At 35.8% G+C, this 14374-nt stretch overlaps 2 protein-coding genes across 2 annotated transcripts in view; both read right to left on the bottom strand.

Moving 5' to 3' along the window:
* The window catches only part of myo1g (myosin IG), a 49759-nt gene extending 41290 nt beyond the window's left edge, over nucleotides 1–8469 (bottom strand). Inside the window, exons 1-12 of the mRNA XM_039680719.2 lie at nucleotides 8231–8469; nucleotides 6093–6301; nucleotides 5374–5467; nucleotides 4840–5005; nucleotides 3252–3305; nucleotides 2966–3064; nucleotides 2696–2812; nucleotides 1605–1811; nucleotides 1122–1267; nucleotides 901–1015; nucleotides 637–807; nucleotides 373–443 (exon numbers count right to left, since the gene is read on the bottom strand). Coding sequence (XP_039536653.2) covers nucleotides 373–443; nucleotides 637–807; nucleotides 901–1015; nucleotides 1122–1267; nucleotides 1605–1811; nucleotides 2696–2812; nucleotides 2966–3064; nucleotides 3252–3305; nucleotides 4840–5005; nucleotides 5374–5467; nucleotides 6093–6301; nucleotides 8231–8325 — 1544 coding nt within the window. The 5' untranslated portion in view covers nucleotides 8326–8469. The remainder of the gene's footprint in view (nucleotides 1–372; nucleotides 444–636; nucleotides 808–900; nucleotides 1016–1121; nucleotides 1268–1604; nucleotides 1812–2695; nucleotides 2813–2965; nucleotides 3065–3251; nucleotides 3306–4839; nucleotides 5006–5373; nucleotides 5468–6092; nucleotides 6302–8230) is intronic.
* An 854-nt stretch (nucleotides 8470–9323) lies between these two features.
* On the bottom strand, nucleotides 9324–13664 carry rbm43 (RNA binding motif protein 43). The gene is made up of 4 exons (XM_039680718.2): nucleotides 13528–13664; nucleotides 12346–12525; nucleotides 12173–12258; nucleotides 9324–11955 (listed from the first exon to the last, which is right to left on the bottom strand). Exons 2-4 carry the CDS (start codon nucleotides 12521–12523, stop codon nucleotides 10699–10701), a joined length of 1521 nt encoding a protein of 506 aa, XP_039536652.1. The 5' UTR covers nucleotides 12524–12525; nucleotides 13528–13664; the 3' UTR covers nucleotides 9324–10698.
* Between the last annotated feature and the right edge of the window lie 710 nt (nucleotides 13665–14374).

The raw sequence follows: 14374 nt of genomic DNA, 5'->3' as shown, positions 1-14374 counted from the left end.
TACCCAATTAAATCATATCCCACTTGTCATGATCTAATCAAATACAGATTGATAAAATGAAGCCCAGTCCTTAAAAAAAAAAAAAAAACTATGTTTATATTGTTTGTTGTCACATTATGAAATTAAAATGTGTTGTGAATTCTCATTGTGTCTTTAAGGACTGAATGGCAGATCATTATGGTACATCTCTTTTTATGTGACAACTTAAAATGTACTGTAGCTGTAATGTGTTCTTCACAACACACACATTTCAGAATTTCACAATTGCTTGAGAAAGCGGTTGTCACAGCTGTTGAAAGGTACAAGCTCCCCATCATCATCATGTTCACGTCAACTGCACACTTGTCATATGAAGGACTTTAAAACACTCACGTAACGTCTCCCGCGTAGTGTCGGATTCGGAAATCTCGATTGAACTCCATGGTCTTGTCTGCAGGAGAGAGCTGAGAGAAAAGACTTGTCTGAGTTTCCCATGTGCTTTTGTTTCTATGTACATGTGTTGTGGAATAGTACTGCCCCCTTCAGCCAAAGTCAGACAACTACAAGTATGGTTAAACGAGATTGCAGTTTTGTTCATGCCAGGCCTAAAATTGTATGCTTATGTGATGTGATTGAGGATTGTTGAGGCTTACTTACTTTCCGGGACGTGTAGTGAGGATGCTGGCCAAGCTTTTTGTTCATGCTTTCCAAGCAAACGGTATCTGTGACTTTCCCTGCAGTGAGACAGGCTTCATCCAGGACCGAGATGATTCCCTTATGAGGCTGCTCTACTAAATCCACTATGATCTGATTGTTAAAGTATTCAATCTGAGAGAATGAAAAGTCACATTTAGAGAAAATGTGCATGGAATATATTTTAGGTTCAATATTATGTTTTTTATTGTTATGCATTATGCTCACGTGTTGCCAAGTGATGCCCTCTCTCTGATACTCGTCCTGCTCCTGTCGTAGAATAAGCTCAATGAAGAGCTGCTGTAGCTTCTCGTTGCAGTAGTTAATGCAAAACTGCTCAAAGCTGTGACCATGAAATGGATGAGTTAGAAATCAAAAAATTAACATTTGTATAATTTTACTGCAAAGCAGTATTAATAACTACACAATGCATACATGATGATACTGACCTGTTGTTGTCAAAGATCTCAAAGCCATAGATGTCCAGCACACCTATGACAGTGTTTTTGCCATGCAGGGCAGGATTGTAGTCCTTCACCTCAATAACAGAATTGATACGACCCACTATCCACGCAAATAATCTCTCGTATAAAGCCTAAAAATGAAAACCATGCCAGAATGACAACATATTGTATGTACACATAATACAGCACACATATTAAAAAGGTTATCATTTTATTTCCCCCCAAGGTCCACTTCAAGTGGAAACAGTTGAAAGCGTTACATTTTCCACCCTGACATTGAAGAGATGTTGTTGATGTAATGTGGGAGTTCATGTGTGAATATATGCTGTTTTGAGCTGTTTCTGCTTCAGTACAAACCACATTAAACTGGTATATTTCAAAGGAAAATTAGAATTTTTATAAAAAATAATTAGATGATGGATGAGCCACGAACAAGGAAACAACTTTTTGCAGGAAAGGGGACAATACCTTGGCAAAAGCATCTCTTCCATAGTTAGCTTCCTGCTCGTTGTGCCCCTTTTCGATGACCTCACCACCCCCAGTAGCCACTGTGCGGTACAGAAATGCTTTTATGGCATTCTCAGGCTCTGTGGATGTCAACTCAGAAATGTGCTTCACTGTTTCCTCTCCAACAAGTATGACATGTTCACCATCACTAGCAAACTGAAGGTTACCCTGAAACAAGAACATTGCCTTTAAACCAGTGGTTCTCAAAAGTGGTCCAGGGCCACTTGCAAGACTTAAAATCAATCAATCCATCCATCCATCTGAAGTAGTAGTACAAATGACACATTTTTTTAGTAAAAACACAAAAATTACATGATCAATAAGTCAACAACATACATTTTTACATTATTTTAACTCATCAAAATAGGTTAAGCAATTTTAAATTGTATTATTTGAGTTATATGAGAGTAAACTCATTTTTAAATTCAGTTTAATGTGATTTAAATTAATTGACTTGCACCGCCAAGTTGATTGTACTTAAAAATGGCAAGTTTTTTACTGTGAAATATTAATACAAAACTCTCTACACTGTAAAAAAAATGTATTTTCAAGATTTGTTATCACAACATTTTTTCTTTTGTTAAATCAACTTAAATAATTTATTTAGTTGAGATAACTTATTATTTTGAGTTTCTGATGATTAAATTAATCTACTTCATTGTATTAACTCACTTTTTCCAGTTCAATCAACTTAACATTTTAAGGCAACCAGGTTACTTACTTTAAGTTAAACCAACAATATTTTTTACAGTCATGTAAATTCATGGGCAATAAAAAAAGTAGAAATCAATAAATTCTACTAGTAAATTCATTGCCAAAAAAAATGGAAATCATGAAGAACACTCAGCATGCAGTTATTGGAATTATGAAAATGAACTATTTATAATTATTAATTATTTTATTATTTTACTATATTCTGCCTTTAAATATTGTTTTTGACAACATTGTTGAGTCAAAAACATTGAGAAACACTACTTTAAACATCGACTTGTAAACTACTATCATAAAAATAGTAGAAAACAATCTTTCACCGCATGCAGTGTGGGACTGACCAGGTGTAGAATGGTACTGAGGGTCTTGTAGATGGAGCTGATCTCTTCGGCAGAGAAGCCAATCACTTTTAGAGCTGCCATCACAGCTTTGTGACATAAGGAGTCATTATTGGATGCCTGTGGAGATGATATGGAAAAACAAAGGGACAGAAAAAGAGAGAATTAAATACATTAAAACAAAGTGAATAATACAAATACAAAAGTAAAAAACGTGCTACGTGAAGTGGTTACGTGTTTATAAATGAGTATACTCATGGGATAAGTACTTACAAGTGTGACAGAGGATCCTTGACTGGTGTAGATATATCCTGCGGGATCTCTCTGCAGATACAAGGACTTCAGCAAATCATCAGACCCTCCCCGTAACACCTGCATGAACACATCAAATTGCACCGTTCAGTTCAGTTTTATTCATGCCTTTGGAAATTTGGTTTGCACAAGTGCCACACATCAAGTTAACAGCTACAAAGACATTGCGTTGATCTACAAGTCTGATGAAGATTTAAACACAGTAAAATTATAATCGCATTTACCATATCCTGGCAGAAGACCTCACCTGATAAAATGAGTGAAAGTTTCTTTCTCCCTCCTGCTGTTGAACAACTCTTGACTGTAAATAGAGCACAGTATTGTGTTAATTGCCTTTTCTGCATTACACAGTATTGCTGACCCACATAAATCTCTAAAAATACAACGCTTTTTTCCAGAGAGACATCAGTTGAACACATCATTTGACAGCAAACACATAGCATTTTCATTTTGGAAAATGCAGCTTTGTATTTGTGTTACAATCCTCCAAAGACCAAAAAGAGTACACTACTTTTAATATAAATAGCACAAAAACGAATCAGTTTTATTTTGAGTTGACACATTATGTCAAATTGCATACTGTTTTATAATATACTACAATACATGGCTCTCGTATCTCAAATAGTATAATATAATAAATAGCAAAAGAATGCAATGCCATTTACTTACAAAGAAAATACTTTTTGCTGCCATTTAAACTAAGTGCAAATAGCCATTGCCTTAAAATTATTTAGTATTTGTGCACATCATTAGGCCTACTTTTAAAAAAATGCATGGGCTGCCATAATCATCATTTTAATCTTCTCTGATGAACTAGAGACAACCTTTCACTCACATGAGATCACAGCAATATCAAATAAATAGTCTCTTGCTGATCAACAAGTTGTAGACACTGGATTACTTGCCTGCGCTGAGGTAAATGTAATGCTAGTAACTTACGTGATTATTTACAAGCTGTTTTACTCCACCGTTAAAACACTGACTGATTGATTACACGAGATATACGTTTCAGTAAGTTGTACTATACCTTTCGATGTAGCCTACATAACGTTGCACGTTAGATTCATGTTTATTAGGAAAATATCGAGTTCACAAGCGCTCCCGCGCGCTGCTCCGATTAACGTTAGGCCTATATAGATTAGTGATCTGTCACGCCACATTGAGCGTCAAAACCGCATTTATTGTTAGAATTTCGTGACAAAATGGACATAATTTGAAAAATGACACGTGACTTATCGAAAGTAAAACGGAGCTTATTCGATTAGCTAACGTTATCGGCGGCTGTCTTGAACGGTCACAAAAAAATCGCGCGACAAATACGTGTAACGTTACACCCTAATCACTATTTAATTAAGAAAAATATTTCATAAAGTCATAAAGTGAGGTCAACGGACCTAGGGTGACGGTATAGAGAGGGGGCGCGCCATGAGAAGGAGAATCGCGATACGTGCATGTTTTTCGGTTCGGTTTGAATATCGATAAAAACGTTTTTATTTACTCAGATATGCATCACAATGGGGAAGAAAATACTATCAAAACTTCTGTTTAATACGTTTAAATAAATATTGTTGGCTCATAACAGGATGAATAAACCAGGCAAAGGTAAACAATAATGAATCTGCACATTATAACACAGCCCTGCTGCACATAAGTTAGTAAATTCACCAATATTTGCAAGGCCTAGCTGATTTTTATTTTATTTGTATAAAATCACCACATTCAAAACTAACCATTTATCCTTTATTATTTTAAGTGTCAATGTCAAATTTCATATTCAGATGTACTTTTCATGATGAGCTTTATTTTGTATTTATACAATTCTAATGTGTTCTTACCTTCTCCAGCAGGTAGTTGTTGATGTGTCCTCCTGTGGGGTCTCCGTTAAAGTTGAAGTTGATGTCCATGTATTTCCCAAAGCGGCTGGAGTTGTCATTGCGGTTGGTCTTTGCATTTCCAAAGGCCTCTAACACACAGTTTGATTTCAGGAGCACATTCTTCACACTGTGGTGGGATGCAAGTACAGTAAAATGCAAAAATTATTTATATATATATAGAAAAGTCTGATTGTTTGTCAGTGCACATAAGAGTACAATAATAAGAAATATTTTTCTTTCCAAAAAATAGCCTGTAAACATGAACATTAGTAAAGCCTTTTATTTCTTCAAATAATCTGTCATACAAATCTGACTAGGTAATTAAAGCAATACAACTTTTTTTTTAATTAAATGCAAAACCTATTCTGGGGTGTGTTTCCCAAAAGCATCGTTTGCCAACTGGTCTCAAGTTCCGTTGAATTATGTTGTTAACGACATAACTTGCAATCATTGTTGGCACGGGAAAATGTCTGTCAATGTTTCCAGGAAACTGACCTCTCGACCTCTGCCCTCTGGTTAGGGTTGGTGATAGCTGCAATGTACTGCATAATGTACTTGCTCGCCTCAGTCTTGCCTGCTCCACTCTCACCTGTAACACAAGGAGATTTGGATGAAACAGTTAATCCATACAGTTAAGTCTTTGTTTATCAGATTTATTCTTGTTATTTTTATTTTTATTTATTCGTGTTATTCTTGAACTTCTTTTCGGAAGTTCAAAGACAATATTCTAAAGATGACTGCGCCCACATTTCTCTGGTAAAAGCTTACAGGCCAACTTGGTTGACAAATGAGCGTGTGAACTGGTTGAATTGCATATCTCACGGCCAATGCGTGAGACTTGAGAACCCTCAATGACAAGACTGCTATGCTGGTTAGAGCTGGTATAGTGTTGGTGAACCATCCACCGGCACTTTTGCTTCCCATGTTGGTGACCAAACCAGAAACCAGCATCCCATACTGGTCCCAGTATGCAAAATATAACTTATGATTTTTCAGCAGGGTTATTTTATGTTAGATTTTATATTTTCCAGGGTTAAATATTAGATAGTTTCACTGTGCATTTAGTTGGGTCTATTTTCTCCTGTTTATCTATTTTGATCATGGTAACATTTTGAAAAGGATGAATGACCTCTGGCCTGTGTCTTTGAGGAATGTTCATAACACCAGTGTCTGTTGTTTTATTCAGCAGCGAGTGTGTTTAGTAGCTGCTGTACCTGAAATGACGATACACGTGTCTTTGGCTCGTCTCTTCATGGCTTTATAAGCGGCATCTGCGACAGCGAACAGGTGAGGTGGGTTCTCGTACAGTTCTCTGCCCCGGTAGTCCTCAATGACCTCCTTCCCATAGATATCTAACTGTTTGTACGGATTGACTGACACCACTACTTCTCCAATGAAAGTGTAGATACGGCCCTTCTCAAACCTGAAAACAACAAACAATACTGTGAAATAGAGCAGTCAGAAATAGATTTAACAAGACTCATTGTTAGCATCATTTGGTTTAGTTCAGTTCCTGGTGTACGAACAGACAAATTAAAGAACAAACGATGAATGCGTTGAGTATTACTGTACAGTGAGCTGGGATTCATTCAATTAATCTTAAATAATATCAAGAGGTTTAAGAAAAACATACATTGATGAATGTCTTTTTTCTTCATGTCCCTTACAGTGTAAGTACATTTTTTTAAACTTGGAATAACATATGATATTTTATTTATTTATTTTATTTATTTATTTGGATCCCCATTAGCTTCCACAATGTGTTTGCTAGTCTTCCTGGGGCCCATAAAAGTACTGAAACTTATGTACAATTAAAATACACAAATATAACACACATAAATATAACATTCATATAAACATTACCACATGTATACATTTATCCACATATACACACACTCATACAGCATTTGATGATATCAGTACCAAATTAACGGATGTAATACTATTAATTGTAATCTGTTTTAGAGTCTTCTTAAAATTATATAAGTTTGATATATGCCTTATATAAAAATATAAATATAAAATATGATATAATAAATATGATATAAAAATAAAATATGCCCACCTGATGAACTTTAATGCTGTGAAAATTAAAAATATTATATAATAAATATAATATATTATTCTTTACTTCCTCCCAGATTATGACATTTGATGGCATTTCAATCTTAACCGTGTCATAATCGAGATTAACCTTCATAAGACAATTAATCAATAATTGTGACCGTTTCTGTGTCAGGATTAACATATTAAAACATCAGAAACCACATCTCATTTTATAACCTTCTTCACCATAATACAATTCTCCTAGTGATGAGGGGAAACAACAGTCATAACTTGATGTATGTTTCTCAATGTAATGCACGCCCATATTCAGCAGGAAGTGATACAGGGCTGGGAAGTGAGAACAGGAAGTTCAATGGGGCTCAAGATGACTCACTTTCTGAATTTGAAACAAAAAATATGGTGCAATCTTGGTCAAGTAAGCATATCAACAGCTAAAATACATGGATATCTGTTCGTAGTTAAAATAGCTTATAAATACTATTAAACAAGCATATTCAACACAAAAATCAAATAGTTCAGACAAAGTAGTGTAATACCTATAGACTCAATTGGTTCAATTTCTCCGCACGTTATGAACGTATTAGTATTTCGTTGTGAGTTTTTGTGGTAGAGTTAAATAAAGCTGATGAAACTCACAAAAGGACACGTTTTTTTCCCCTAGTGTTTCAGAGGTATAAGAATCTGTGACAGACAAAACAAGTGTGCAACATCACACTCATACAGAGTCTTGTGAAAAGGTCATCTGATTCTACCCAATGACATCACAGATCACAGATGGAGTAAATGCTGCATGTTAAAGGAAAGGAGAACTAGAAACTTTTCATTTCATCATCAGAACTGCTAAGATTCAACTGGATAGTCATAATCAGCTGTTGTAAGACATGATATTCAAAGATATATGATATTCTATGTCTCTTAAGCCGTTGATGTTAGCGACTTGATATCTCAGCAATGAGCGGGAACGTCAAAAGTAGCATGACACAATCTTTCCTCTGCAGTTTTTTTCTTCTAAAACTACCAAGAAGGGAGTGGTCAAAACCAAAGACACTAAAACCGTACAAAAAGACTTCAATTGTGAAGTACTCACAGTGAAATAAACATACTGTAACTTTAACACAGCTCCAGAGCTCCCAAAATGAGTTAACGCTTAAAACACTCAATGTCAACCCCAATATTTCAAGGCCTTGTTTACTGTTATCTTATCAGGTTCCTGGTAACACAGGTTGTAATGTCCATTGAGTCTCTTTACACACCACAACTTAGTGTAAAAACTGTTCACTCTTACCTTAACTTCAAATTCTCCATAAACTGCTCCATAGTGACCTCGTCTAGAAGCACAAAGTCTGACTTTCCGAACTCCAAGCCCTCCAGCTCCGCCATCCCTGCTGGAGTCTATCTAAAGGACAAATGGATGGAGACGACAGTGGAAGGTGATGAGAAAGGTACAGAAACCGAGCATTGACTGTCGACCTCTCGAAGCCGGTAACATTAGAGGAGACAAATGTGCAGTGGGTGTGGCCTACGTTTGGGTCTTTGCATGATCTGAGGCTGTGGGAAGTGAAGTCAGTGACAACTGTGGTCTGCAGGCGTAAGCATGTCATCCTGTTCAAGACATGCGACTATTTATGTTCACGTGGGGGAATTGAATATCTTTAAACATAAGTCCTTTTCACATCTTCATGAGATACCATGCACAGGCCCTGACAGTAGCCACAGTAAAACCTTAACTGAGCTTAACTCACCATGATGCATCAGTGCAAATGATGTATCAAGACATAACACACAGTTTGGCCTTTTAAACTTTACAATGTAGTTTAATAGTATATTCAATCAAATAAGCTGTAAGACATTATAGATCACTATCTTATCTTAAGAGGATGAATGAGGATGGTATTTCCGAAAGCCCACCATCTTCCTGTGGGGGAGTGTGGATCATAGACTTCTGTCAAGGACTAAATCTTTCACATAGTCTGAGTTTATGCTGCTAATCTAGGATCTGTTCTATTCTTGCAAAACCCACTCACAACTATAAACACCAGGAGCAAACAAGAGACAGACAGACAAGAAAGGATACACAGCATGCAAGGGGAGGTTGTGATACCAATCAGCTGTGAAACAAATCCAAATTAACATGTTTACAGTATTACAAATGTCATGCTATTAAAATTCTGTTCAATTAATGTGGTAGTGTATAATTGGTGACCACAGCACTGAAGAATCTTAATGTATTTAATTTTAGAATTAGGACATTAGAGAGCTGAAAGTTAAGACGCATGACTAAATGAAGCCAAAATGTATGTCTGTTTATCCCACTTTTATACATTAAACAATTATAGACCTTTAAAAATATACATTTTATGTGATGCTGTGCAATTCCGTTTATTGTAAGGTATTTTATGCAATTACAAAGGTTTTAGAACAGTAGTAATCAGATAAGTCAGTAGCTAGCTATGTATAAATATTACAAAGTTTACAGATATCCATATTTGTCCACATTACAGTAATGCCTAAAATAATCATTTAAAGGCCTAAATTAAATATCGACAACCAATGAATCATCATTGGAATTTCTTAAATAGCTAACCACAGGTAAAGAAAAAACAAAAGGGGGATTTTCGAATGACAGAAAACTCCATCTGAGAGAAATACTCGAAAAAACAGGTTCTCAATAATACTATATAAAACTAGTCAAATCAATACCAGTGCTTTATAAATCGTAAGGAAAAACAAAGGAACTGTGCACATTAGTGTATTTCTTACATTTGACACAAGAGCAAAAAGTGAGTAAAAAAAAAAAAAAAGTTCTTCCTGACAGGGAGGTGCTCAGCCCCTAAGTTAACCACAAGGCCTGCCTCACTTCCTGTACAATGCAGAAATTAAAGACACTTCCTCACTGAGTCTCCATGGTAATGCAACTTAAAATGGAAATACCGCAAATATTTTAGATATGTATAAATATATACATGTCTAAAATATGAATGTGTGACAGGAAATACTGAAAGTTCCATGTATATGCTCACGACATTCTCCTTATCACATGCGAGACAATAATTACAAAGCAATCAATGTGATTTTGAGAGAGTACAATTCAGAGTAATATTTCAGGGGTTCAATGATTTTGTTCAGGGGTCATCATGGAACAACATTTTTGTCCTAAAATTGTCTCTATCCCAAAACCAAACCCTAATGATTGGTGAATGCATAAATTGTGACATAATGTTGTCCACACACACACACACACACACACACAAAAAAAACCTGATTCATACATACATCACAAGTTGTCTTATTTGTATATATTTTGTATGTATGTATATATTACTTACAGTGATGGGCCCCATTTTTGGAAGGTTTAAAAGCAGATGTAAAGCTATTTATTTTTAATGCACTGAAAAAAAAAACATGCATAAATGCATTGAACTTATTTATTCTATTATGAATTATTATTATCTGCAATGTGGTAAGCAATGTTTTATTTATGTTTTGTAGTTATACTGAAATAGTGAACCGCATTCACTTCCATTTGAAGATTTTTTTTTTTAGAAAAGAAGTTGAAATAAACTTTTATGGTATGACACAATTGCATAATTGTCGATTTTGTACTGAACCCCGAATATTTATGTGAATACATGTGATTAGAAATAAAACCATCAGTACAGAGCAGCCCCATCACTTTCTTAAGTGTCTGACCAATTTAATTCTAAAAAGTGTGTTCTTAAAGTGTGTTTTTCAACGAGGGTTTTATATGCGTAATTACTGATGTAATGAATTCCGGATTTTTTTTAAAATGCTTTTTTTTTTTTCAGGCATTAGAGGAGCTTTAAATGTAGGAATTGACCCTTGACCCTTGTAGGAATTGACCCTAGATGTCTGAACTCCACTAGAGGGTGTCAAATCCTGCTTCTGAACATAAGTTGAAGGTTCTTGGTTTAGATTTTTGTGTTGTATTCGAGAGCTGCTCTGTGACCGGTGTTGTGCTGTGGATTTAGAGGGCTGGCGACCTCTCTCCTGTTGAACTTCTCGCTGCGATTGAAAGTCCTTCTGGGAATGTGAGGCAGACGAGCTACTGACAGCAGGAATCTGACCCACGCCTGGGTTCTCCATTCTGGCTCTGGTTTTTTGTCTTGGCAAAGAGCTGCTGCGTCGCAATTTGTTCCTCTCCATGCCTTTAGGTGGTGCAATGTCAACATCCAGTCCAAGAAGCTTTTGCTTTGCGTCATAACTGTTTTTTGATGACCCAACTACTTTTAGAACGTTACCTTCCAGTCTAATTATAACGTTATAAATCTTTTGGAATGTGTAAGTGTTCTGAATCATGTCTCTCTGCTGACTTTGGTCAAATACACTCAGGTCTATTTCTTGTGTGCGTAGAGATCCAGTGATTTCCTCCATCAATTCAGACAATTCTTTAGCCGTTTCCCTAAAGTTTCCTCCCGAGAGTTTAACCATACCAACCCCTGATTCTTCTTCGTGATTAATACGAGTGTGGTGATCTGATTTAATTTTATTCACAAAATCCTCCTTAAAGAGCATTATGTATTTCCACACATCTAGTTCCACAGGGATGGAAACCTCAGTCTGCCTGGGAGACGAAGGATTACGCTCATCATAGATCCTGGAGGGACTGCTGAAGGGACTTTCTGTGCTGGAGCTTCTATCCATTAGAGAGTATTGGTACCCTGGGGATCTTGAGGTTATTCCTGAAGATGTGCTTCTGCCCTCAGAATACACCGAGTTGCCATGATTGCGCCTGGAGTCACCTTTTTCAGCTCTGGAAACAGAGCCGTTGGTGTAATGTGAAGGCGTTCCTCTTTGAGGGAGGGTTTCTAGAGCCAGAAACTGCACGAGTTTGGGATAAATAAGTTTTAGCTTGAGAAAGGAACCCTGCAAATGCAGCTGTCCTGGGCTTGACTTTGACATCTGAAAGCCATGGCTATGAAGAAGTTCTTGGATTTTGCTGTGATTGGAGAACAAGTTCATATCGAGGAACGCTTCGGCTGGCATATCCAGCTGAGAAAATATGAACAAAAGCATGTTAAGGAGATATCTTTGCCACATCACACTATTGTGTTGTTATTTATTTCGTTTGTGCATAAATATTCAAATGGCAATGGTATGGAATTTGCAGTGAATGGATTATTGGAGAAATGCTGTATACTGAATACAATTGTAAGTTATTTTAATAATTCTGTATGATTCGGTGAGGTTCACCGATGAAGTGTCTTACCTGAGGATGATGCACCTTTTTAATATCCAGTGAGTAAAACTGACTCTCCACAATCAAAACATGAGTGTGTTGCAAGACTCCTGGTACTTAGACATTGAATGAAAAAAATAAAGAAATGTTAGCCATGGAATATTATGTTAAACTTAGATATGAACAAAATATCAAGGCAATACCTTCAGCTGATTCGAAGACTACATAAGCCTGGCCTTTGTTGGAGGTGGGATAAATCACTGTTAAAACATCTCCTCCTTTGTTACTGCGCCTCAGAAAGTGCATGGTTAATTTATCAATCATCATATTTTCGGGGTAGTTGTCCGGGAGCCCGTTCACTTCAATAACCATTTCATTCATGGCTATTTAAAACAAAAGTGCAGAAGAACATTACAAATTTTATTACAACACAAAAAGCAGCAATATGTATCTTTCTAGAGCCAATATGTGTAAAATGTAGATTGTTTTTGGAACAAACTTGTTACTGCAGCTTACATTGATATCTCACAAGATAAAATGTTTGGCTGAATCGCACCCTGTCCACAACTGGAAGACTAAATCTGCGTAGCCATCAATCGGGTCATGGGGTCTATACGACACCAATCGACTTTTACTTAACAAAAAAAAGGTTTCCTTAATCTCAGTGGAATAAGATTTTGTGACTTTTCATACATTATCTATCTATACACACAAAAACTGGGCTTGATTCGGTTGTTCTATGTAAAAGGTATGAAAAAAAATGTTTACACTTCTGGTCTTTGGGTTCAATATGACCCCACATTGATTGAAATGAATGGGAAATGTGAAAAAAAAAAAAAAAACTAAATATATTTTCTTCATGAGTCAAAAATAAATAAATAAAAAATCCGGCATAAATCTGAAAATTTTTACACCGAAATGAAGGCACAGTACTAGAGCATAAATGCAATGCATCAAAAAAATATATTTTCATATGCTAATGCTAAAGCTAATGCCGGTGTAGTTAAGGAATTGTGGGGTATGGATACAAAAGTACTTTATATCTCCAAAAACACAGCATTAATGAATAGATGAGAAGTAAACAATATATACATAGACGGCTTGCTAAGAGAGAGAGTTTGTTTACATAGCAAAATTTTGTTACTACTGGCAACTGAATCTATCAAGCGCTGGTTGCTTCTCAGATTATGCGTAATTCGCAAAATACAACTCCCAAGATAACTGAAACAGAAAGTTGTTGGATACCTTTGTTGTTGTCTTAGTGTAGCAGCAAAACGTATTTTACAACTGGCGTTCCAACATGACATTAGAAACAGGAAATGCAATGTAATTTAACAATAAATGTACAGCGGTTGGTGATGTGGGCTACTTCGAAATGTACGTACCTGTGGCCGATTATAGTACGTTCGCCTGTGAAAAATAGCAAAGAAAGACTCGGCCGTCCTTGTTCTGAAGTGAAAGTGAAACTGCTCGTGCTCGTCTCCACGGAAAGAATGGGGCGTGCTCGTGCGCGCGCCAGAAAAAGAAAGATTTTTATAAGATTAACTCAGTCAGTGATCTCTGATAATCTATCTATAAATTACAGGAACGTTTGTCTGTTAATCGCATATCTCTCGAACCGTTAGTCCGATAGATCTCAAACTTGACAAGTGTCACGAGTAAGTGCAGCGAGTTTGACATTGTTTGGATTAGAAATGCAAAAGATATCGGTAAATAGACACTACCGGTCAAAAGTTTTAGATCAGTAAGATTTTTTTATGTTTTTAAATGAAGTCTCTTCTGCTCACCAAGGCTGCTTTATTTGATGAAAAAAAAAAATTCTGAATCCTGAAATAAAAATGTAAAAAACTGTTTTCAACATGGATAATAATCATAAATGTTTCTTGAGCATCATATTATAATAATTTCTGTGGGATCATGTGACACTGAAGACTGGAGTTGATGCTGTAAATTCAGCTTTGATCACAGGAATAAATTACACTTCACTATATATTCACATAGAAAACCACTGTTTTAAATTGTAATAATTTTTCACAATATTACTATTTTTTTTTATCAAATAATTGCAGCCTTGGTGAGCAGAAGAGACTTCTTTTAAAAACATAAAAAAATCTTACCGATCTATATATATATATATATATATATATATATATATCAATCTTACCAATCATATCTTAAAGGGGTCATGAAGTGGCTTTTTAAATTTTATTATATTGTCTGAGGTCAACTTAT

This window comes from Pimephales promelas, chromosome 18 (genome assembly GCF_988280905.1).
Source record: "Pimephales promelas chromosome 18, fPimPro1.hap1.1, whole genome shotgun sequence".
NCBI classification, from domain to species: Eukaryota; Metazoa; Chordata; class Actinopteri; order Cypriniformes; family Leuciscidae; genus Pimephales; species Pimephales promelas.
This window is presented reverse-complemented; position numbering and strand designations above follow the sequence as displayed.

Coding starts and splice junctions, on each gene's coding strand:
- rbm43 (XM_039680718.2), bottom strand. CDS start 12,523: ATGAATGAAATGGTTATTGAAGTGAACGGGCTCCCGGACAACTACCCC. Junction 12,259..12,345: donor AGTCTTCGAATCAGCTGAAG/GTATTGCCTTGA, acceptor TCAATGTCTAAG/TACCAGGAGTCTTGCAACAC. Junction 11,956..12,172: donor AAAAGGTGCATCATCCTCAG/GTAAGACACTTC, acceptor ATATTTTCTCAG/CTGGATATGCCAGCCGAAGC.